A 25638-nucleotide genomic window follows, 5' to 3' on the forward strand; every position below is an offset into this window, starting at 1 on the left:
TTTTTTTTCCCCAAGAGAGCACATATTCAAAATCTCTTAATTGCTACCTTGTATTTCAGCTTCTTTGGCATCCGTGTTATCAGTTAATCCAGTCTATCCACGAGTATGTTTTCGGCTTGCTTTTTGTTCATCTGTTTCTCGAGTATCTCTTCATCCCTACTCCTAGATTAACTCGAGCTGATGAAAGAAGCTTAATCCCAAGTAAATTTTAAGGTTTTTGATTTGAAGCAAGTGCACCCCATTGTTAAAACTCCAATTGATGACGCTTTTTAAAGTCTCAAACAGCATTTTTTTACGTTTTGCACAATTATAAATATTTGTTATTTTTAAATGCATAGTTTTCCTTTTAAGTACACGTACACACACTTATATAATGGCGGATCAATGAGGAAGGAGGGCTAAGGGGGCTATATCCCCCGCCCCCTCCGCCCATGAGGTCAAAACTTACACTAGATGCAAACCAAATTTCTGAGACTTTTAATTGTGCAGTTCTTGTACGAATTAAAGTTTGTATTACTTTCAAATAAATATAAAATATATGGTGATGCTTTAACGGGGGAGGGGTTAAGGGGACTGTAACTAGTGATGTGCCGGATCGTTAAAAAAATAGAACCGCGGATACGGATCCGGATCATTAGTGTCAAGATCCGCGGATACGGATACGGATCTCAAAATTTTTTTGTTCAATTCAACTATCCAAGTGTAAAATTTATTACGGAAGGTATTCCCGTCAGAATAATAACACTGTTTCTTCAAAAAATGTCATCTACGGCTAAAATATAATAAAGACTATGATTTACTCTTTAAAAAACTGCGTTAAAATTGAGGGAGAGTTGGAAGGAACGGGACAGCGCTGTATTAAGCTTAAATAGAATGTGAAAAAATATTTCTAGCTTGGTCGGTAGATGTAGGATACAGGAACAAGAGTGTAAAGCTTCTACTGGATAGGCTAGAAATAATTTTTCGCATTTTATTTCAGCATAAATGCACGTTGACTCATTCCACTCAACTTACTCCGACCGACGGAATAACAGAGCCGGGAACACCTTTTAAACAGCAAATAGAGAATTTAGTTTCACTTTTTTTGAAGGATGCCGAGAAAAACCAAAATGAAGAATAGCAGAAACCCCAAATCAATAACAAAAACTACTATTAAACTAAAAATTATTAAAAAAAACAAACTTCATTCTTTCAATTTGGGGCCAATATTTTCAATGTAAGGGTAAGTGTTTACTACCATAATTCTGAAAAATGTTAAGTCGGTTTTGATTAACATCTCCGGTAATTAAAGTTCTACGAAAACGAGGCCAAGCTAAGAACACTTTCGATCAAGTCACCTTTTGAACGATGACAGAACTATCAAAATCGGTTCATCTGTTTAGGAACTACGATGCCACAACTAGACACTCATACACTTTTAAAACTTATACAGTAGGGGGGTACAAATTGGCTTCTGAAATTATACCTTATAATTTAAATAGGGAATAAAACCTAATTCAAACGGAATTTCAGAGTCTTTTATTCAAATATTTAAGAATTTTTAGAATAGAAAAGATCCGTTTAAGATCCGTCAAAAAAGTAACAGATACGGATACAGATCTTTATTTTCTCTCGGATATCCGCGGATACGGATATCCGGAACATCACTAGTTTTTACTACGTTCTGGTTCACTGAAAGGTATACTTTTGGCATTAATTTTCAGCTGCTTAGTGATATTTGTTAATTTGTTGAGTATCCTTTGCTTCAGACAGAGATGCATGATTGATTGACAGAAAAAAAAAATGTGAATTGATATATTTTTAGCGAAATAACCGAAGCGAATTTAGGGAATAAAACCTAATTTAAACGGAATTTCAGAATCTTTTATTCAAATATTTAAGAATTTTTAGAATAGAAAAGATCCGTTTGAGATCCGTCAAAAAAGTAACGGATACGGATGCATATCTTTATTTTTCCTCGAATATCCGCGGACACGGATACCCGGAACATCACTAACTGTAACCTCTCCTCTCATTTGGTCGAAACAGATAAAATATTATTTCTCTAATGTGGTCTATCCCACAGAAATAGTTTGGGTGAATTAAAACTCAAAGCAATGGTAACGCGTGACTTCAAGCAATATTTTCAAGTAAAACATTTTCAAGTAAAATATTTTCAATTTAAATATTTGTTTTTACTTACGGAACTGTTGAATCATTAAAGAAAGCAGCATTATACATCGACATTGCACAGAAAATAAATTAATGACTTTTAAAAAGCACAGAATCATATTCCTTTGTTATATTTCTCGACGTAGTCTCCACTTTAGAAAATTAGTTTCGAATTTAACTTATTGCATTTTAGCTTTTTGCATATCGTTTCACTTGCAGTTATTCATTACGTTGTTCCCTCCTCGATTTGTTTCAATTCAAAACCGAATCATTTGAGAAAGTACTTTTTCAGAAACTATTTAATTGCATTGTAAAAAAAAAATTTGGTTTTGAACCGCTGCTGCAGTTGGATGTTTGGACGTCAACACAACAACCATAATCTTTATCTTTACTAATAATAAAGCTGAAAGTCTGGATCTCTGTCTGAATCTCTGTCCAGATATCTGTCTGGATGTCTGTGACGCGCATAGTGCCTAGACCGTTCGGCCGATTTTCATAAAATTTGGCAAAAAATTAGTTTGTAGCATGGGGGTGTGCACCTAGAAGCGATTTTTGAAAAATTCGATATTGTTCTTTTTCTGTTCCAATTTTAAGAACATTTTACCGAGCAAATTATCATAACATGGACGAACAAATTACCATAACGTGGACGAGCAAATTACCGCAACATGGGCGAGCAAATGAACATAGCAAATTGGTGAGAAATTCATCTTTCATTATTTGTAAATATACAGGCAAACCAAATGATCTATTGATTTTCTACTACGAGCAAAGCCGTGTGGGTACCGCTAGTTTTGTATAAAATTGCTCATTTGAATAACAAGATCTCTCGTTTAGTTTTTCACTTAGCTGACCCATTTCTGGAAAAGTCTTACACATCTATATTATAAACTCTCTCTCTCTCTCTCGATTTTATCTAAAACTCATCTTTTTAATTTTTCAAAAATCATTCATTCAGTTTGTTAATAATTGATTGGGTTTAATTTAATAATTTATCTGTTCTGGATTCATTATTCATTTACTTAGTGAGAATGCAATTCATTCAATGAAAAAATTTCAGAATTCCATCCTGTAGATTGATTCATCAGCAAATCATCATTGATTCATGAGTTTTCTCCTTTCTCCCTGCCCTTTTCTGGTTCATTCATAATTCTTTACTACATAAATTTCAAAGCTTCATCATGGTTTCAACTTTTTTACTTCATAAATTTCTAGGCTTCAGCATGTTTCAGCTTTTTTACTTCATAAATTTCTAGGCTTCAGCAAGTTTCAGTTTTTTTACTTCATAAATTTCTAGGTTTCGGCAGGTTTTAGCTTTTTTACTTCATAAATTTCTTGGCTTCAGCAGGTTTCAGCTTTTTTACTTCATAAATTTCTAGGCTTCAGCATGTTTCAGCTTTTTTACTTCATAAATTTCTAGGCTTCAGCTCGTTTCAGCTTTTTTACTTCATAAATTTCTAGGCTTCAGCAGGTTTCAGCTTTTTTACTTCATAAATTTCTAGGCTTCAGCAGGTTTCAGCTTTTTTACTTCATAAATTTCTAGGCTTCAGCAGGTTTCAGCTTTTTTGCTTCATAAATTTCTAGGCTTCAGCAGGTTTCAGCTTTTTTGCTTCATAAATTTCTAGGCTTCAGCAGGTTTCAGCTTTTTTGCTTCATAAATTTCTAGGCTTCAGCAGGTTTCAGCTTTTTTACTTCATAAATTTCTAGGCTTCAGCTCGTTTCAGCTTTTTTACTTCATAAATTTCTAGGCTTCAGCAGGTTTCAGCTTTTTTGCTTCATAAATTTCTAGGCTTCAGCAGGTTTCAGCTTTTTTACTTCATAAATTTCTAGGCTTCAGCAGGTTTCAGCTTTTTTACTTCATAAATTTCTAGGCTTCAGCAGGTTTCAGCTTTTTTACTTCATAAATTTCTAGGCTTCAGCAGGTTTCAGCTTTTTTACTTCATAAATTTCTAGGCTTCAGCTCGTTTCAGCTTTTTTACTTCATAAATTTCTAGGCTTCAGCAGGTTTCAGCTTTTTTGCTTCATAAATTTCTAGGCTTCAGCAGGTTTCAGCTTTTTTACTTCATAAATTTCTAGGCTTCAGCAGGTTTCAGCTTTTTTACTTCATAAATTTCTAGGCTTCAGCAGGTTTCAGCTTTTTTACTTCATAAATTTCTAGGCTTCAGCAGGTTTCAGCTTTTTTACTTCATAAATTTCTAGGCTTCAGCAGGTTTCAGCTGTTTTACTTCATAAATTTCTAGGCTTCAGCTGGTTTCAGCTTTTTTACTTCATAAATTTCAAGGTTTCAGCCTTTTCAGTTTCAAGATTCAGCTGGGGTAAATGGAAACCGAATTTCAACGTTTCAGCTTAAAATCTCTCTTTTTCCTTCGGATGAAGTGAAAATTGTGTGCATTTTGTCCGAGACCATACTCTCTGGGAGTAACTGGGAATGAGAAATTTGAATTTCTGTCTGTGGTTAGAAAATGAAATCATGTTTACATTTACCCCATCGTGTTTTCGTTTGTCTCAGAGACTGAGGAGCAAATAAAAACAGTAATGAGTAGATTCTATGCAACCTGCTGAATCCTCCAAATGAAATCTGAAATCATTTGAAAAGAAAAATCATGCAAAAGTTTAAACTATACTGAATTTACGCAAAATAGACACGAGTGTAATTTACGGCAAAATTGACTCTTCCAGAAAATTACAAAGAACGGATAACTTATCCGTTTGCATTTTCCCCAGATTGCAAGCCTGTTTGGGTAAATATAAGCACCTAATTTGCAATTTATTATTCTTTATTTGTTAAGGCAATAACAGACTGTGATGATTGTTTTTCTCTGTAGCAAAAATTGAAATGAAAATGGTTCACTATCATGTGTTAAAATGAAAATGATTTTTATTTCGCTAAAAATATATCAGTTCACATTTTTTTTCTGCCAGTCAATCTGTCTGCATCATGCATTTCTATGTGAAGCAAAAGATACGCTGAAAGTTCACAAAAATCACTAAGCAACTGAAAATGAATGCCAAACGTAAACCTTTTGGACTCGGACGTGAAAAAGAGCTTACAAACTTTTAAGTAGTGCTGCCATCTAATAGCAAAAGTTGAAACTAAGATACATTTTTGTGTGTTGTCTTTTCTTTTTCATTAATTGTATTTCTGTTGTGTATTCTCCACACCTACAGTTAGAAATTTTGAGAAACACTAACTGTTTAGGTTGTTATTATGAAATGTTTTAAAGCTTCTTAAACAATTTCAACGTGGTGCTGCCGCCTTTTAACAGATGTTAAACCTGCATCACTGAAACCGAAAGAAATTCGTATAAATTCATCTATTATTGGTATTCTTTCAATTATATTTCTCAATTTTATTTACATACTAAAGATTAGTAGCTACAGCTTCATATTTTATCGCAAAATAAATTTTGAGAAAATTTTTTTTCTTTCTTTTTACTTCCTTTTACAAAAAAGGAAGTATTGTATTCACGAAAAAATTTCACTCAAAAATCGACTTTAATTTCCATTTTGCTCACCCCCGAATGAATGAGTTTTTTTTTCGATTCGACCACACGTGGATAAGTACTTAAGAACATATAGACACGCGAAATATCCATTTAGACTGTTCCCGAGTTAATTACAATGGGTTTTCTCGTGACGCGTGTATGAGCGTATGTATGTCGCATAACTCAAGAAAGGTATGTCCTAGGAAGTTGAAATTTGGTACGTAGACTCCTAGTGGGGTCTAGTTGTGCACCTTTTGGTTGCATTCAGGTGTTTCTAAAGGGGTCTTTTGCCCCTTTTTGGGGGGAAATCATTGTTAATTTCGATGCAAACGCAAGTGGTGTTAAAATTTGGCGGACACTTGGCAATATATCGCCAGTCTTTTGATCGCCAAGTTTTGTCGCCAATTTGGCGATTTTTTTTAAATTAAAATCTGGTTACAATTTGGCCACTGTTGGTGATATTCTTTAATAATAATAAAGCAGAAAGTCTCTCTGTCCGGAGGATGTCTGGATGTCTGTAGGATGTTTGTAGGATATCTGTAGGATGTCTGTGACGCGCATAGCGCCTAAACCGTTCGGCCGATTTTCATGAAATTTGGCACAAAGTTAGTATGTAGCATGGGGGTGTGCACCTCGAAGCGATTTTTCGAAAATTCGATGTGGTTCTTTTTTTATTCCAATTTTAAGAAAAAAACTATCATAAATTACGAAATTATCATAACGTGGAACCGTAACATGGGCACAAGCCAATTGGCGAGATACGAAATTATCATAGCGTGGAACCGTAACGTCGGTACAAGCCAATTGGCGAGAAAATTCACCATACATTTGTAAATATACAAGCGAACAAAAAGACCTTTAATTTTTCTATTACGGGCGAAGCCGTGCGGGTGCCACTAGTTACAGAATAAACTAGTGAATCACATTGAAATTGCCAATAATGGGGAAATAACATTTAATTGGAGTAAAAGGAAGTTATGTGATGCACACATCAGCTCTTTTTTTTTTCTCAAATTTATAAGTTTTTAAGTAGTGAAGCACCGTTTATACGTTTCTCTTTTATACGTTTTTATGATTGGTCCTGCAAAGTCTAATACACATTAACCCATACCTATTATACGTTTTTTCGCTTGTACGCTTTTTTCATACAGTCCCTTCAAAAACGTATAAACGGTGCTTCTATTTGCAATCCAAATTTTTATATTTTTAAACCATCTTGAACTAAGGTTTCATTTTCAATCTATTTATTCTTCATATTTTCAAATGATGAATGTCATGAATTTCTTCTTAATGCTTTGAATGGATATTCAAAACCTTGTTTAAGGGGGTCCGGGACACATTTTGAAAATTTTTTTTATTATGTACTTTAGAGTTTTGAAATTTTTTGAACTGATTCATCATTTATTTAATAAGCAAAATCATAACATAAATACGAAAAAAAAATTATTTTTTTATTTAAATTTAATTCGTTTTTTTTTTTTTTCAAAAAAATGGGGTTGCTTTAAATTGCTAAAACTCAAAATATTGTTGGTCAATTTTCAATTTTTTTTCAATAAAGTATGCACAAATATCTAAGCTTTAATTTTTATTCGGCGATTTTAAAAATATTGATTCAATAAAAAATAAAAAATATTTGAAGAAAAATTTCGAAAAATTTGAAGATACTTTTTTTTTTTTAAATCATAATTTTTGCAGTAAACGTTTTTTTCAAATTCGCCGAATAGAAATTAAAGTAAATTGCTTGAAAAAGATGTGCTCCAAGTTTCATTACTTTATCTTTATCGGTTCCTGACTTATAAGAGTTTGAATGCAAGAAATCGGAAAAAATTGCATCATGGAGAAAAACGCGTTTAAAGTTTTAAAGTTATGTACACATTCGTTAGATGCATGCAACAAAAATAACTATAACTTTCGTTCTTTTTAAGGTAGAAACAAGATTCAAACGTCCTCTTAAGCAGAAAAAAACAGAGCAATTTTTCTAATTATAAAAAAAAATTGCAAAATTTGAGGATTTTTGTGTCCCGGACCCCCTTAAGAGTTGTAAAATAAAATGACTTGGTTTTTAGAACTAAACATTGCTGGATCATTTCACGTCAAATCGCCTAATGCCATGTGTCGTCACGTGTCTCCGATTCTGTCTATTATTCTTTTACGAATAGATATCTATGAGAAAAGCTCAAATTAATTATTTCAGATTTTTTAAATGAAAATTACGCTTTGGAGAATTTTTTCAAAAATTAGCTTTTTTATCATTTTTCGGAGTCACCGCTTTGGCATGAATTTAGAAAATATCTCTAATTTCTTTATTTTTCAACCAATTAAGCTTAAATTGGTATCAATTTAAGCTAATACTTTCCTCTTTCAGTGAGTATTAGCTTAAAATTGATACCAACAGAAAGTGTTCTGTGAATAGTTAGGTGTTGCCACTTTAGATTAAAAAGTCAGTTTTACGCTTTTTCATTTGGAAGATTAAGTAAGTCATTTCTCAGAAATACCTACTATAATCTGCATCAGATTTTTTGTAGTATATTGAAATCATTATCTTGCTGTGCAAAAGAAAGTAGAAGGGTCTGTTTTTGTTGTTTTGAAATAAAAAAAATAAATTTTGTTTGGCCGAATATACAAGTTTTTTATTACTTTAAATCCCTTTAAACTTAAAAAAGGCCAAAAACTTTTCCGAACAATGAATACCGCACTGTCAAAGGATAAAAATTGATTTGTATCAATATTTAATCAGCATCAATAGTTAATCAACATCAGCACCGGAGGGGTTTGCAGACCAGTTCGAAAAAAAATCTATAAATAAGTTCTTTTTTATTCCAATTTAGGCCCAATTTTCACATAAATTCCCGAATATGGGGTGAAAAATTATTTGCAGATATTAATATTACATTTCGTTGGAAAAGGTGGAATTTTCCGCGTTGTAAGCAGTTTTTTTTTTTTTTTCAGTGCTCTAACTTACTTATGGCGGGAGTTATTTGCGTTTTTAGCTCGAACAGTTTTAGGCTTAGCTGAAATTAAGGTATTACTTTCTTCATTAAATGTATCAGTAAAAAGTGAAGGAACTGTCTCACAGTTTTCTTTTTGACACCAGTGGAAAAAGTGACGTAATTTGGTACAGATCTGCCTCGACCAATGGTCAAAAAACTAAGCTTCTATCTCCAAAGAGAAAAAAGTTACAAGCCATTTAAATCAAGTTCGAAAAATCTCATCTCCATTCAAATTATTGATGTTTTATTTGGCGTTGCCGTAGTTACGTCTTTTAGATTAGTTTGTTTCTTTTTTCTTATTTACAAATTTTAAGGGTTTCGATTTTAACGGAAAATCTTAGGCTCGACTCAATTCAAGCTCCGAACTATAAAGCAAAATATATTACTAGAGAACACGAATATGAAAACGACTTTTCAAACGTACAAATCGGCAGTTTTGCAATACTCAGGAGCCTCTTAGCCCCTACGGCTCTGTAATAGGGTGCGTCTTATTTTTGAAGATGTTATTTTTTCATGAGGCACCCTCTCATTTTGTTCCTTTGGATGAAAAAAAAATTCACATATCTCAAAAATAAAAATTGAATAAAATTTAGAGGCTGCTGCCATTGCTGCAAAATTTGAAACCAATTTTTTTTCTTTTTTGCATCGATTATTAAAATATTTATTTATGTTATCTTTTTGTTATTAATTTTAATTAGTACTAAATTAGATTGTAACTGACTTTGAAATTATTTCATATTTTATTAAATCATGTTAATTAACTGTAGCTACAATGAACTCTCAACCTCTTTACTAACTGTTGGTTAGCAACTCAAAGAAACACAAGTTGTCAGTTAAGAACTCAAAAAGAAAATTAAAAGAGTTCTATTTCAATAATTAAAAACAAAATTATTGGAATCCATCTTTAGATTATTTGCTTGACTTTGCCCTTGCTGATGATACTTTACGCAAGATTTCACTTCCGTGCGAGAAATTATTTCTAACTGAAAGAAAACTAGGAGGACATGGCGAAATCGGTAACAAATAAATCTCTATTTAAAAAGGCAACAGAACTTGCGTGAAAAGAAGAAATTTTGAAAGAAAGAAAATCATGAAGAATCTGAATCAACTGTACTGAAATATATATATATATTTTTTTTTTTGGCATCTGTTGTAACTAAATGTACTTTGACTGATTTTGAAGAACAAGAATTTGCAATGAAGTTTATCTAGATTTGGTCTTTTGTTGTTGAAAAGCATTTTCACTTACAAGAAGGAATTTGTTGCTTCAAGTAATTTTATTTGACATCTACGTGTCATTTCTGAAGAGACACAAACTCCAAATTTGTCTCTTTGTTAAAGAAACCTAAAAGAACAACTCCTCCAATGAAACACTGAACAGCAGATGTTGTAGAACTAAAACCAAAGGAAAAGAAATGGAGGATTTCATTACTAACATTCAAAATTTTCACCATAAAGGTCTTTTCATCAAGTTTTTTTTGAAGAGATATTATCAAATAGTTTGGATGATGAGTAGCAATCAGAAAAAGGCTTGTATATTTTACACTACTAGAAACAAAGGGGAAAAATTACAATATTGGTGAGTGTAAAAGACTGAAATTGTAAACCAATGATATGAAAGGAGTAGTGGAACTTTTGCATGATTTTTGTTTGACATTATTACACAGCATAGCAACCATGAAATGCTTAAATTTTTTTGTATGTATAGGAAATAAGCATTTGGGTTATGTTTCTACCTTAACCAACCCAATTTCATGTTGATGTCAAATACTGCAATAGAAAATTGGAAATATATTTTTACTCTATTTTTTTTTCACAATGAAGATTAATTTTAATTGCTGGTAGCAACCTCTAAATTTTGCTCAAATTCTATGAAACTTTTAAGTAAGTGTTTTTTCATCAAGAGGAAGTAATTAAAGGGGTGCCCCATAAGAAATTCAAATTTTTTTTTCAAAAAGTGCATTATAAGACGCAAGTTGGTGCAAGTTATTTTGAAACCCGGGGAAGGGATGCTCTTTGTCCCAAAGGTTAATCTGTTTCTTTCTAATTGACGATTTAAATCTTTGCGAATCAAATAAGACTGCGAAGCAATCTTCGGGGGTTAGTGAGCGTCAGCGAGCAGGAGACGGAGCCTCCTAGTGATCTAAAAGATCTTATTTCACGAGTGGAATTCAATTTATTGCTCCGTTTTTCATGAAAACCGTTAAAAAAAAAAATTAAACGGTAAGTTCAACTTCTTTTTGTTCATGTTAATAAAATCATCTAATTTTATTCAAAAAAGCAGATTTCTAAAAATATAACTTATGAAAATTTCTCAACATTGCCAGAAAAAAAAAATAAATAAAACATTTGTTTCTGAAATAAAATTTGTGGAATATGACTGTACTGTGGGATTTCACTGAAGGATTTGTATGACTATAGGTGTCATTTGCTGGTCAAAATTTGCAATAAAAGAATTAACGACATTAAGATCATTGGTACCGGTCCAACGAGTCCCAACTTTTCTTATCTTAACAACAACAGCTCAGTTCTCTTATCTCATAAGTTTCTCTTATCTCAAACTTATGTGCGGGTTAATCAAATTATGCAATGGAAAAATTGTAGCTGATTTGTCAATTCTGGGACTAAAAAGTGAATGATTAAAGCCACAATATTATTTTTTATGAAAAAAAATAATAAATACATATACTGTTGTAAAAAATCATAAATAAACGTTTTTAAACAACTTCCCTCCTTTTTTACATAGAACTATCTAATTTCATTTAAAAAAAAAAACAACTCTATAATGTACATTCATGTGGAAGTGTATCTTGTGAGATTTAAAAATTTTCACTTAAAAATTTACAAATCTGAAGGTATTTCAGAAATGCATAATCTAAATGCAGTATTTAACTAAAATAAACGAATTTATTTGCAAAATTTAAATAAATCTTCCTCTGCATTAAGATTTTACATGTTAAAGAGTTTCACTTCCTGTTGTTCATGTTAATAAAAACATCTGATTTTATTCAAAAAAGCAGATTTTCTAAAAAATATTTTAATTGAAAATACATGGCATGAAACTTAAAATTTTGCTTAAAGATTCCAGATCACAAGACAATTTCAAGCCTCAATAGCATTAGCAAAATAAGTAGATTTATTCAAAACATTCTGCAATAAATAAATGCATAATATAGTCTGGCTCTGACAAGTCGCCTCTTGATCCTCTGAGGCTTAAAGATTCCTTTTGTTGATATGGGGTTCCGCAAAGTCCATTTGCGTTGAGATAGCGATTATTGCTACTGTGACAAACTAAGAATGTCTAATCGTCCAAACTCAAGCACCAAGTTATCAGAGCCACACTATATTAATGCACACTGTTAAAAATGGGTATTCAAAAATAATGAAAATTTACTCATTTTTGAATACTTTCATTACTCAATATAGCTCCGAATCAATAAAGTTCAATTTTGAGAAACACATGCACTCATTTCATGACTCGTATTTCTCGTATGTTTGTATTTGATGCCACATTTACTCATTTTTGAATCAATTGTATTCAAAAAAAAAATGAATACATTCAGAGTTTCATTTTTGAATACATTTTTTTTAACAGTGCAGAAACAAATTAACGAGTGTAAACAAGCACTTCAACAATTTTCCTTTCTTCCGATGTCCACACATCCATCTAATTTCAAATTGGAAAACAATATTGATCTTTCATTACTTCACTTCATTGCATGTCGCATTCGCCAATGGCATTACTCCACGTGATGCTCTCGATTGAAGTCATACTACTCTCCACATAAGCTGTCATAATCTGAAACAATTCCAAATTAGCCAATTAACAGTAAGTTCATCCAGATCTTAACGAGACTACTAACTCCATATCAGTGGCGTTGATACGGGGGGCTGCCCATCCCGGGTGACACCCGATTGGTGGTAGACACCCAAAGTGGAACTGCAAGTTTTAGAAAAATATAAAGGTAAAATGCGTTTTTAAGACTACAAATTTGAAAATTTTCCGGGAACCTCCTCTCCCCCACCCTACGTCATAGGGTGAATGTTATGTTCAGGATCAGGGCCTGATTACCGCACAGGCAGACTAGGCCTGGGCCTGGGGCTCCATGTTTCTAAGGGGCCCCAAATTACTCAAAGAAATATGCATAGCATTATAACTACATGAAAAGTATATGCATTTTAAAAATAATAACAAAATACAATGACTTGTTGATTGGAAAAAAATCCTTAAAGAAGAATTCTCATTCATTCTGCCAGTGACAAATTTACCGTCACAATTATGAGGGGACTCGAAGGAGGATTCATAAATGCACATGATATGTGATTTACATAGTTCTGTGATGGACAAAGAGTCCCCCAAAATTAAATTCCATCGGCCCCAAACACGAAAATCAACAAATGCATTCTGCAATAGTCTTCAGGGGGCCTCCAAATTATTGTAGACCTAAGGCCTCACTTTTTGTTAGTCGGGCCCTGTTCATGATTTGTTATGTTTAGGGACACCCTGCTTACAGGATGTTCCATTTAAATCTGCAAGACCTTTATTTTTGCAACCGTTAGTCCTAGATGTATACTTCCAATTGCAAAAATGTTCAAAATCAGATGCAGGGTTAAGATATTGAAAGTTTGAAGTGAAAATAAAAATAAGTCGAAAAATACAAAATTTAACTTCTTATACGGGCCCCAGGTCCCTTAACTTATCTTTAGGGAAACAATCTCCATTGAAAAATAATTCCAACATAAAACGTTTGACATTAGAACGACCAATATTCACCGAGATATGAAACGCAGAGTTTTGTGACTTATACCACTTTTCACTTGCCGTTAATAACACCTTTTGGGGGAATATATAGTGGTTAACAAATGTTTCTTGGGTTTGTTCTTGTGTCCCAAAAAATACATGGTTAAAAATTTAGTTTTATTTACTGAGTAACAAGCGGTTTTTTTTTCCAGTTATTTCTATCACATATGCTCTTTCAAACGCAGTTAGAATACTGTCAGTTTTGGTTTTGCTTTGAAAATGAACTTAAAATGCACTAAGTGTATTTACCTTTTTTTCGTCATCCATATAAAATTTTAAGACCTGGTGTTCGCTGTAAACGTTGGCAATATTTCCCACACCAAACACAACAATGGAGTCAAGAGTTGGAGATACTAATACGCTGTGGTTTATTATCGAATCAATCGTTAAGGAACACTGAAACAGAAAAAAAAAGATTTTTTCTCGATGAGCATAAGTGATGAACCTGTAAAAATTGCAAAAACTTTGTACTGGAGCAGCGTTTCTTGATTTTTTTTAATAAGTGGAACCCTTTTTAAGTAACCAGTTCTTTTGTGGAACCCCTGTTTTTAAGTAAGTAGTATAGTTTAAAGCAACATTCTTGAAATTTTGTATTTACAGTCAAAGTGAAAATTATTTCAAATAAATTTTGTAGTGTCAAAACGCAATTTCAAAAATTAATAAAAAATGAAATTTGAAATCAACTAAGAAAACAAAATTAGACAAACAAAACTTTAAAGTTTAAAAGTGAATTTTAAGTTTTAAAAAATCACTATTTCGATAGATTTTTTAAAAGTTTTCTTTAAAAAAAAGGAAAATAAAGAATGAGAGTTTCGTGCAACCCTTGATTTTTGTCCATGGAGCCTCTAGGTTTCGTAGAACACAATTTCAGAAACGCTGTATTAGAGTATAAAAAGCAAAATATCACTATACAGTAAAAAGTAAAATAAAAAAAAGAAAATTAATTTGAATTTTGACATTTTGAATTCAAATTATGTTTTTCGCAATCACGAGTGTGTGTATGTAGGCATGTGTGTTTGTGTGTACGGGTTATGTGTATGTGTGTGTATGAATGTGTGTGTGGGGGGGGGGTATGTGTATGTGTGTGTAGGCATACGTGCTTGTGTCTGTGTGCATGCATGAATGTGTGGGTAGTTGTGTGTGTATGTGTGGGTGTCTGTATGTATGCGTGTGTGTAAGTGTTTGTATGTGTGTATGTGTTTGTGTGTGTATGTGTGAGCGTGCGTGTGTAGTTGTGTATGTATGCGCGTGTGTGTAGGACATGGATGCAACCTGGAGACGGCTTTCGCTATAGGAGCAGCATCGTGAGGAGCCAGCCGGTCCACGGTGATGGTGCGGAGGGTGGCGGTGGGAAAAATCAGCGTAACGCCAAAAACAGTCAAATGAGAACAATAAGCAATCGTGATTGCTCAAAAAAAATTAGAGAGAAAAAAAAAGGTATTCGTTAAAAGCAGTATCGGAAAGAAAAAAGCGAGCCCCTTTACCAGTACAAAACGGAAAGGTACAGAATTACCTATGGCGAATACAAATTATTTTCCATTTTGAAATCTAATTTCTAGGAATATTTTTCAATTCAGATTAAAATTGCCGTTGAACCCAGTGCAACGAAATTTAGCGCAGATATGGGACTTAGGGAACGTGCATCTTGGTGCCATGTTTTTCGAATTTCGACTTTCTTTTTCTTAATCCAATTTTTAGTAAAATTGTCTCATTAATTTGGTAGTAATGGGGTTTAACATACCTTGCATATGTTCAATCCCTGCATAGATATCAATCGAAAGATCTGAATTTTTCAGCAAATTCTTGCGAAGTTTCTAAAACAATTGGAACAGGAGCTGCAGACGTCTTCATGTCAAACTTTAAAGGCTTTCTTTGACTCAAACCAACATAGTAGCCAGGGGCGGCAAATAGGGGGGTCAAGAGGGGGCGGTCGCACCCCCAAATTTTTTGAGAGGAATGATAAAAAATAAGCAAATTCAATTTACGTAAATCGCCAATCAATGTTAAAGAAAAACAATCTTGCTGGTTTTCCGTAATGGTTAATGAACATTTCAACACTTGAGCAAGCGTTTTCCGTTTTTCAAATTATTAGAAATTCATCAAGCCTTTACCGGCCTTTTCAGAACAGAAAAAAACTGATGAAGAATCATGGTTAATTTTAACTAACGACTTAATTTCCCCATATATACTAAATATCTCGTTCTTGTGTGCTCTGCGTAACGATGGTTAGAGGCCCGTGCAGTGGTGTGGCTGCATGATTTTCACAATAAAATGACTTGGTATTTTACTTTCATTGTTACGCTCATACTTTAAGTGTGTCTTTCACTTTCTTCTGCTAGAAACACGTTTCAGCTGCTTAATGCATAGTATGCTTTCACAGATACTCTTTAAAAATACATACTATTTTTGAAAAAAAAAAAAACTCACATCAACAAATATCTTTTCTGGGGGCTCTTTAACTATGCAATCTCCCCCCATATCATGATAATACTTGCTGTTAGCCAATATGTGTTTTGTTCTATACTGAGGTAATTCGTATTTAAGAAACTCGACCCTTCAAATGAAATGCTGAAATGCCGCCCCTGATAGTAGCTTTGTACTTTTCTTTCGCAAACGTTACAAGTTTTTATTTTATCTTGTCATGAGCTGTGTTTTATCTGAAAAAGGTTTATTTTTTCGCATTTCATTGGTTTATTTTTTTGGAAAAATTGCTATCGTTTCTTGCGGATAATTTCCAATAATATACGTATGTATACGCACTTACCCGAATTCACCTTACTGTATCTTTAATGTACAGGCTTGCTTATTTGGTTTCCGCTTGCTTATTGAGCAATCACGATTGCTTATTGCTTTCATTTGACTGTTTTTGATGTCCTATCATTTTATTTTCCCACCGCCACCCTCCGCACCATCACCGTGGACCGGCTGGCTCCTCACGATGCTGCTCCTCTAGCGAAAGCCGTCTACAGGTTGCATCCATGTCCTACACACACGCGCATACATACACAACTACACACACACAAGCGCACATACACACACAAACACATACACACATACACCTATACACACATACACCTACACACACAAACACATACACACACAAACACATACACACACATACACACAACTACCCACGCATTCATGCCTGCACACAGACACAAACACATATGCTTACATACACATACGCATATATAACACACATACACACAACTACCCACACATTCCTGCCTGCACAAAGACACAAACACATATGCCTACACACACATACACATACCCCCCACACACACATACACATAGCCCCACCACACACACACACACATTCATACACACAACTACCCACACACTTATGCCAGCACACAGACACAGACACACATACACATAACCCGTACGCACAACCCCCCCCCCCACACACACAAACACACATGCCTACATACACACACTCGTGATTGCGAAAAACATAATTTGAATTCAAGATGTCAACATTCAAATTATTTTTTTTATTTTTATTTATTTATTTATTTATTTATTTATTTATTTTTTTGGTTAAAAAACCGTTAAATTACAATATTTCCCTGTTATTAGTATAAAAAGCAAAACGCGTTTTTTTCCCTTTTTTTTTTCAAACATCTCAAAAACTCATTTCTGCAGATACTGCCCTTTACCTTCCGACGGCAGTGGTTGACTTATCATTTGTTAAACCAATGTTACCCAAAAAGGCCAGAGTTGCCCCAGTTGGCGGTATTATTAGTTATTACTTGCACTGGTTTCACAAACTATCGATGTGAGTAAAGGTACCCCCTCTGCAGATCATGATTACAATACTAACAGAAATTCATTTTCGATTACCATCAATAATCATAGTTGAAATCAAACTTACATTTTGATAGTCAAAAGTGAAGATGAAATAAGGCCTCTTTTCAATATTTTCTAAAAAAATAATATTGAGCAAATTATTTTCAAAATAAGCAACATCATTATAAATGCAAAAAACAAGTGATCAAAGTAGATCGCATATCATGCACCACAATCGGAGGTGACTGTTATAGAACATCTACAATTATAGATTTGGAATTTTTTTAGTCCAATCTAAAATCTTTTACAAAGTTTTTTCATCGACTCTATAACTGAATTCCACAATTTGACATGGTAGTTGTTGTTGTTGTCGTGCGACAGCTAGGCTGGCAATTTTGGCGCCATATGTATCTTAAGCTCAAAATATTCAAACATAAGAAGACAGCACAATTGGCGATCAATCTGCTTCGGTTATGTATGGAACAGAAAAGAAAATTATATTTTTGTTTTGCAAACATAAGAAGATGCTGCATATTTGTGGGAGGTTTTTTTATTAGGCGATTTACCTAACATGCATTTAAAAAATACAATTTCAATGCATAAAAAATTTGTTTTCAAACACTGAAAAATAGCGACGTGCTTACCATTTGAAATACCATCGTCAACAAAGAGTTCACCTTTAGCTCTGCCATTTTTCGGGAAGACATAAAGTTGAATATGGCTGTTGCTAAGTTCTCTGTAAACAAAACAAAAGCATATGAGAAGCAAAGGGATGTAAGTGGACATTTTCAATTGAGTAAAATGCGTTTAAAGGTAGGGTCCTGAGTAGGTTTTCATTGAAATTTGTTTCTAAATCATACTGTATAACAGCACCTACACTGTTAAAAATTCAGGAAGATTTTCTGGTAATTGTTACTGTAAAATTGCATCGCCGACGCATCGCTGATTTTTACGGTAATTTATACCGGAGAATTAAGCGATCCCAGCGCCAACTGGTTGCTGCGGCCTACCGAGGAAACCGTAAAATTTTACAGTAACATTTGATTTTTACGGTAATAGTTACTGGCAACATGGATGCCAGTAACAATTACCGTAAATTTTCCGGAAAATTTTTAACAGTGTAGTATGTATTATTTCATAGGCTAAATACGTATAGATTAGTAAATTTTTCATCTATTATATAAATACTTTAACTGACTAGTCTAGTTATTTCATGGAATACCTATTTATTCTTTGAAACAACTGAATCATACACACTAACGTGACATACGAGGGTCAGTCAGAAAGTTAGTTGCACTATTCAAGAAATTTTAGAATAACTTTATTGTTATCCTAAAGTTGCATTCAAAATCTACTTTTTAATGCAAGCACATCCGTTATTTAAGCATTTGTAGAAGCGTGGTACAAGTTTTTCGATGCCTTCTGCAAAGAAATCCCGTCTAATGTCCATTAACCATTGTTGGGTTGCAGCTTTTACTTCGGCATCCGAATGGTATCGTTGCTATGAAAGTTCTTGTTTCATGGGACCAAAAAGCATGGAAGTCGGGAAGGGAAAGGTTTAGGTGGCTAGGGAGTGTGATCTACTCTTCCCACCTAAACATGGTCTTCCCTAGCGCTCAGCGGGAGTGATATTGCATTGCTTAAAGTGATATTGCATTTTCACCATGCACTTCATGCTACTGCCCATAACTTCCAATGCAGTTACATTTTTTTGCCCACAAAATCGAATGACTGCACGCTTTCCAATTTGGACGCTACTTGCAGCTGTCAAGACATGTTTTCGACTGATTATCAGATAAACTAAACTAACCTTGGGTAGAGCCGTTATATAGACAGGCCGACGCATCAGCTTAAGTTTAGCCATTTTGGATCGGATTTTTCATTGTTGCACTGCTTGGGTTACCACATCACAGTTTCGGGTTTCGCCAAATTTGCCGGAAGTAATACTTTATTTAATAAACAATTCACGTGCCGCTAATAATCGCTCGCATTGTACAATCACCAAACGCGAACAATCGCCAGAAAAGACAACCAAACTCGCGCTCCGATCCAAAAAAGCTGCGCCGGCTCGTATATATAGGGGCCCTAGCCTTGGGGAAGCCGCTATGTCACACTATAAAGGTACACGTCTGAAGAGTTGCCACAGAGTTTCATCAAATTTGTCTTAGTCGGAACATATTTACAAAGCAGTGCAACTAACTTTCTGACTGACCAACTAGATACCACAGTCACTTACTTTGACTCTGGTCCGTGTACTTTGGTTCCGATTGGGAGAACAGTACCTCCTCGCACGTGCAATGGTATATGCTTTTCCGTGCTGCTCTTCGAAACGTACGTGCTAGACACTGGTTCCTTTACGCTCTGGTGAAAGAAAATTAAGGTGTCGCGTTTAATTGTCGTCATATTATTGCAAAAAACCTTCAAATCAGAAGCAATGGAATGAGGGGCAAAGGGAAATGGTGGAACATGTACTTTGTTTTTAGTGCACACCCATCTGGTAATATTTTAATGACACGTATAATAGGGCGGTTCAAAAAAACCTTTTTTCAGCTAGAATTCAAAACACTCCCTATTTCTTTTCGACTCACTAATATTATGCTCTAAACGTTTTAGTTCACATTCAAATTTTTAAGAGGGTGCTCAATGACCTCTTAATTTAACATCAGCCATAGTATAGAAAATGCTAAAAATTTAGAATCATTTAATTTCCTCAGCTGCTTTTTTGTAAATAATTATTTTATTGCAGTATATATGCACATTACTAGTGTATATTTACAATATGTAGCATTGTTTTTCAGTTCTAAGTATTTTTTAAACCCCCTCCCCATACTGATGAAGTTTGGGGGGGGGGGGTTGAGCACCCTTTTTCAGTTGAAATAGGAAGCTAATATTCTTCTAGTATATTACTATGCACAAATGTAAAAATATTGAGGGGTATGCTGTTATCTAGAAGAAACTTTTTTTACATGTATTTTTGAACCAGCTTAACTTGTAGTCCATTCCAGTTAGAAACAAGTTATTTCTGAAGATCAAAACATACGATAATGCAAGCAATTTTAATACTCAGAGAGTAAGATTTTGTTGTAAGTCAAAAATTGATTTTTTTATTACAAAATGATCAAGTTATTTTGTAAACATTTAAATCTTAGTTGATTCGGTGTACTATTTATTTGTTAAATATTAAGTTTATTTTTATTTTAAGTGTTTTGTACAATTAGTCAAGTGCTTGCTGGGCAAAGTGAAATATTAATTTATTTCGATTTCTCATTCTATTATTTGTTAAATCACTTACATAGTCATTGATAAAAAAATTCGTTTACATTCTTTCATTTGATACCTTATTTATTTTATTATTCATTCAATATTTTTGTCACTCATTTATGTTTTCACGGATAAGAATTAATTACTTAATATATTAATTTATCCTTATTGCCCATTTATTCATTCCTTACTATATTATTTACTCATTTATTTCATCAGAAATTTTTTTAATAACTAAATAGAAAATATTTCGTTAGAAAAATATTTCCTTTTTCACGTAGCCCCATAAAAAAAGGTGCAAACTTTCCACTTTTTTTTTTGGGAAGCTCAAATTTAGTGGCCATAAATTTAAAATAATGTTTCAATACATAGAATTTTCGTCATAAAATACATCGTTATTTTCTTATGTGCTGTAATTCTTAAAACAAATTTTCAGTTTATTCATTTTGAAAAGGTAAGTTATTTCAACTTTGCCCCACAATCCCCAACTTGGCAAAGATGGAAGCACAAAAGAAAAAAAAAAAACATAAAAAATTACGATGTGGTTAAGTTGAAGGAAAAATTTGGGTTTTTAATAATCGAGGAGGGGGGGATTGATGTACTACTTCATTAAACTTTTTTACGGAGCTGAATAAAACGTGATTGCGAAAAAATTTTGTGTTCGTTAAATCAATGATAAAAATTTGTTTGGTTATGCTAATCAAGAAAATTTATTTCTTCTATCACTTGACCTATAGTCTATCATTTCACGCTGTTTTTGTGAACGACTTTAACGATGAAATGACTCATTTATGCGACTTAAAAGATTAAGGAAATTGTATTTTAACATGAAGAAAAGATCAAGATAAAACCAATGCAGTGCAAAAATGTCACTTACAAAAAACCTTTAATTATTTTCATAAGATTTATAAACCTGAAACCTTTTTTACCTCTTCATAAAGGAAATACCACCATTCATCATTCGGTAAGTACACAGGTACACTCTTAGCTCCCTATAATAAATAATTAAAAAACTAAGTCAAAATTATGGCCAAAAATAAATAAATAAATAAATAAAAAGAAAGAAAGAAAGAAAAGAAAAAGGAAAAGAAAAAATTCCCATTAAAAATTAAACTAGTTTTACAAAATTAACTCATGAGTTACTAACTGGTGAAAGCTGGAATGTTTAGAGGTCGGCAACCGGCAAAGCTATCATTAGGAAGTGAATACTTTTCGCGCAGTACGGACCTTCGTGGAGTATTAGCATATAATACTGTTGTGCACAATCTATTACTACTGCTTTTTCCACTCTAAAACGGATCCAAGCATTCTCCCCCCCCCCCCCACCCCCGATATATATGTTGTTTATTCACCTATAGCAAAATTTTAAAACGCCACAATTTTTAATCGTTATGAAATAAAAGATGCTTAATTTTTTCTCTTTGCTAAACAATAAGGAATGAGATTTATGGGAGTTCTGGACAATTTTCGGAAGAAAACATTTCCCACTATGTACAAGAGATAGTAATAAACAACCGAAACCTTCGCCGAACTCGTATTTGTGTCCATATTCTACACCAGTAGTTCTCCTTTTTACTACCGTCAACTACTTTGTTCAGTTCTGACTGTTCAACAAACCACATACAATGGAAATGTTTTCAGAACAACAAATACGAAAGTGCGTGTGTTTTATTTATTTATTTTTTTTTTCGCTGTCAGATACAAAATTAGTTTTCAATAGCTGTTCCCAGACCACTTAGGATTCGGAAGGCAAAGTGAAAAAATGAAGTACCTTTTATTTCATAGCGTATAAACTATGGCTTTATATAACTTTACCATAGGTGAATGTACAACATGTATTAAAATCCATCCCACTTAAGTTCCTAAATGCAAGACTAACTGGCAAAACGTTCGAGAGGAAAAGCAAAAATTAGATGGCTGGACTGTTTGGAAAGAGACTTCAAAACTATCAAATTCTCGAAATGCAGAAGTCAGACAAAAAATAGATCCAACTGGAAGAAACTTAAAGAAAAGGCCAAGACCCACAGTTTGTTGTCGAGCCGATGACGACGATGATGATGATGATGGCAGACCATATGAAAATTGCTCGTGAACCACAAGTTGAGAAGCACTGCTCTACACCAACGGTGTACGTCAAGTGCATATATGCACCCAAAAGCCACACCGTTTTCATCTAGACGCACTATGTGATCGTAAGTTACACCTTTCGTAAATCTGGACCCTCTTCTCCACCCTTAACAGTCAAATAGTTAGCATTAAATATTTTATGCAAACGTTTCTGTTAGACGAACTTAATGAGTAAGATTGAAGCGAAATAGGCAGTACGAGTTTCGGAAAATTCAATAAAAATCATTGCATAGTTATTACTTATCACTTTAGTATCATTACTACTATTGTACATGAAATGTTTTTTATGAAAGTTACAGTGAATAACTTTCATAGTAAATTAACGCAGTTGAGCCTCGTTAGGGCAAAATCGCTAAACGTGAAACATCACTTTACAAATTTACAAGAAAAGCTTGTTTGGTCCCGTGAGTTTTCAATCACTTAATAATGAATCTTCCGATGAAATCCGCCAAAGATGAAATATTTTTCTTAGTTCCATGAATTTTACTTAAAAAAAATTCGATTGTACAAATTAACAAAGAAACGTGTTTAGAATTTTACCTCTTTTAGAATAGGCGTAATAAGAAGAGAACATCCCCACATGAACTGTGTATCTAAACTCAAAGCAATCTCGTCTTCTGGAAATCTAAAAGGAAAAGTAACATTACATGGAACTTATAATTTCTGGAAAAGACATTTAAAAACTGATATTGAGGCCAGTAAATAAAAATTTCTTATCTAAAAGCGACCAAATAAGGACACTTTTTATTTCTTACATGAGTTTTAGAGTAAGAGCCCATGAGTGCCAGACCTACGTCATAGTATAGAGGCCGAGAATTTTTTCTGCGTAAGGACATCACAGCAGATAAGAAAGGTTCGCTATTATTTAAGCTGAGTCACGCTGGCTTTGTCAGGAAACAAGTAGCAAAGTTGTGTTAAAAACTAAGTCATTCCATGTCAAGTGACCTCGTCGTCTCCACCCGACCATCTCCGATTTGAGCGAAATTTTATAGAGGAGCAGACATGTCTTTGAAACTCATCTGTACAAATTTTCTGCTTCTAAGACCCAAATCCTGAGGACCTGGGATCTAAAAGAAAGGAGGGTTCCAAAATGGCGGATCAGCTTTGTGAAACCAATTGCCATGTTTGGCACGGCTTCCCCATTGGAGGCCATTTTGGAGCCCACTTTTTTTTTCTTTTTGAGGTATCCTCGATCTTCATGATTTGTGTCTTGGAAGTTGAAAATTTGCTTAGGTTAGTTTTAATGGCATGTCTACACCTTTGTAGAACCTCTTCCAAATCGAAGATGGTTGAATGTGAACCACCAGGTCACATGACATGGAATGAATCTATAAAGATGTTTTAAAGCTTTTTTGCAGCAATTTTACGCACTTTTGCGACCTGTTTCCTGCCAAAGTCAGGGCGACTCACCCTAAATAATAGCGAACCTATCTTACTTGCTGCGATGTCCTCACGCAGAAAAAATTTGGGCCTTTTTACTATGACGTAAATCTATCACACATCGGCTCTTGAAAAAATTCTATACTCGTGGAAAACGGGTCGCACAACGGTACTGCCATCCATATGCGCCCTGTAGAATAGGGTGTAGAGGTAAGGATTGAGGCGGATGCGACGATCCACGGCGTCCTTCGAAGCCGCAGCCACGTCAGGTCCTAGAGCTAAGGGGTCTTGCTCCTGCAACGAAGAAAATTAAATACCAAAAAATAAAAATAATAAAGCCACAAATGACTAGTGGTAAAAATAATTGCTTGTTAAATGATAAAATATGGTAGGGGAGAATGTTGTACCTTAAGACGCTTGTACCTTGGGACACTGCTAATTTCTAAGAATCTATTTTTGCAGCCATGTTTCTTGTAATCTCTAATAGTAACTTCCCCACTAAATGGTGCCATAATAACAATCAGCATCAAATGAGTGAGATGATTTTTTCAGAGAAAGAAAATTTTATGACTCCTAAGTAAATATTTTCTTCATTTTTATTCGATTTTCTGTCTTTGTATTTGTAAAACTAACCAACTGCATTTTATTCTGTTATAAAAGAGACGCACTTTAAATATTTTGGTTATGAGAAAATAGTAATAGTGCGTCTAGATTGACCACTCTTTTGGTTCTTCTTAAACCACGTGGTGATTGTACCTCGGGACAGCCAAACAATTGTACTTTAGGACACGTCCCAGGGTACATGGTTCTTGATAATTAAGATAAGACATAATGTTTCAATCTGATGTAGTAATTTAAACAAATTTAATGTTAGATAATAGTTCAGTACTTCACTATTCATGATTTAATTCATCACCATGATTTTTTTGTTCTTGTTATTTGGTTTAAAATTGGTTTAACTATATGGCTGTTTCCTGAATCATGAAGAGTTTGAAAAGGTACAATAGGATGTTGTACTTTGGTACAGTTTGGAACTCTTACTTTTTAAATGGCGGGCAATATTTTATTTTCAAACTGTTGTCAAACTGCAAATTTTAAAAAATGTACTGCGGATAAATATCTTGGGGCATTTCAATGTAACCTTTAGATTTTAAATTTGATTTAAATAATTGACGTTAACAATTGAAATATAAAAAGCCTCCCAAGGTGCAACACTCTCCCCTATATCAATTTTATTTGGTTGAAATTTAAAGCTGTTGTTTTTGAATAGTAAATTCACCTGGAATTTTGTTTTAATAAATTTGCGCGTATCATAAAATAATTATGCGAGTAGTTTTACATCAAAATAATTTTATGACTCATTCAACTCTAACATAATTCGATTGAATCAAATACGATATGGGGATATACCAATGGGAACTAAGGATAAAGGATATATACCAATCAACGCAGCCTGGTATTTTCTTTGACCCACCCAGAAGGACATTTTTTGCTACACTACTGGTAGATAAAATTTTATGGAATCGAACAAAATCGTGTTGAATGAGCCCATAAAAAAATAAAGGGAACAAAGTTTAATTTTAGGTGCTAAGTTTTAGCTCGCTTATAACCTCTGAACTTAATTTAGCATGTCACAGCGCGGTGTACCTTT

At 33.7% G+C, this 25638-nt stretch overlaps 2 protein-coding genes across 3 annotated transcripts in view; both read right to left on the reverse strand.

Annotated features, from left to right (window-relative positions):
• LOC129227044 (ceramide phosphoethanolamine synthase-like) overlaps positions 1-25638 on the reverse strand; it is a 183349-nt gene that overhangs the window by 57898 nt on the left and 99813 nt on the right. The window lies entirely within an intron of this gene.
• The window catches only part of LOC129226270 (probable maltase-glucoamylase 2), a 101998-nt gene continuing 88698 nt past the window's right edge, over positions 12339-25638 (reverse strand). Inside the window, exons 13-20 of the mRNA XM_054860871.1 lie at positions 24133-24281; positions 23148-23232; positions 21410-21472; positions 19456-19580; positions 17864-17955; positions 17305-17354; positions 13677-13823; positions 12339-12425 (exon numbers count right to left, since the gene is read on the reverse strand). Of these exons, the coding sequence (XP_054716846.1) occupies positions 12339-12425; positions 13677-13823; positions 17305-17354; positions 17864-17955; positions 19456-19580; positions 21410-21472; positions 23148-23232; positions 24133-24281 (798 nt within the window). The remainder of the gene's footprint in view (positions 12426-13676; positions 13824-17304; positions 17355-17863; positions 17956-19455; positions 19581-21409; positions 21473-23147; positions 23233-24132; positions 24282-25638) is intronic.

The sequence above is a fragment of the Uloborus diversus genome, chromosome 7 (genome assembly GCF_026930045.1).
Source record: "Uloborus diversus isolate 005 chromosome 7, Udiv.v.3.1, whole genome shotgun sequence".
NCBI lineage: Eukaryota > Metazoa > Arthropoda > Arachnida > Araneae > Uloboridae > Uloborus > Uloborus diversus.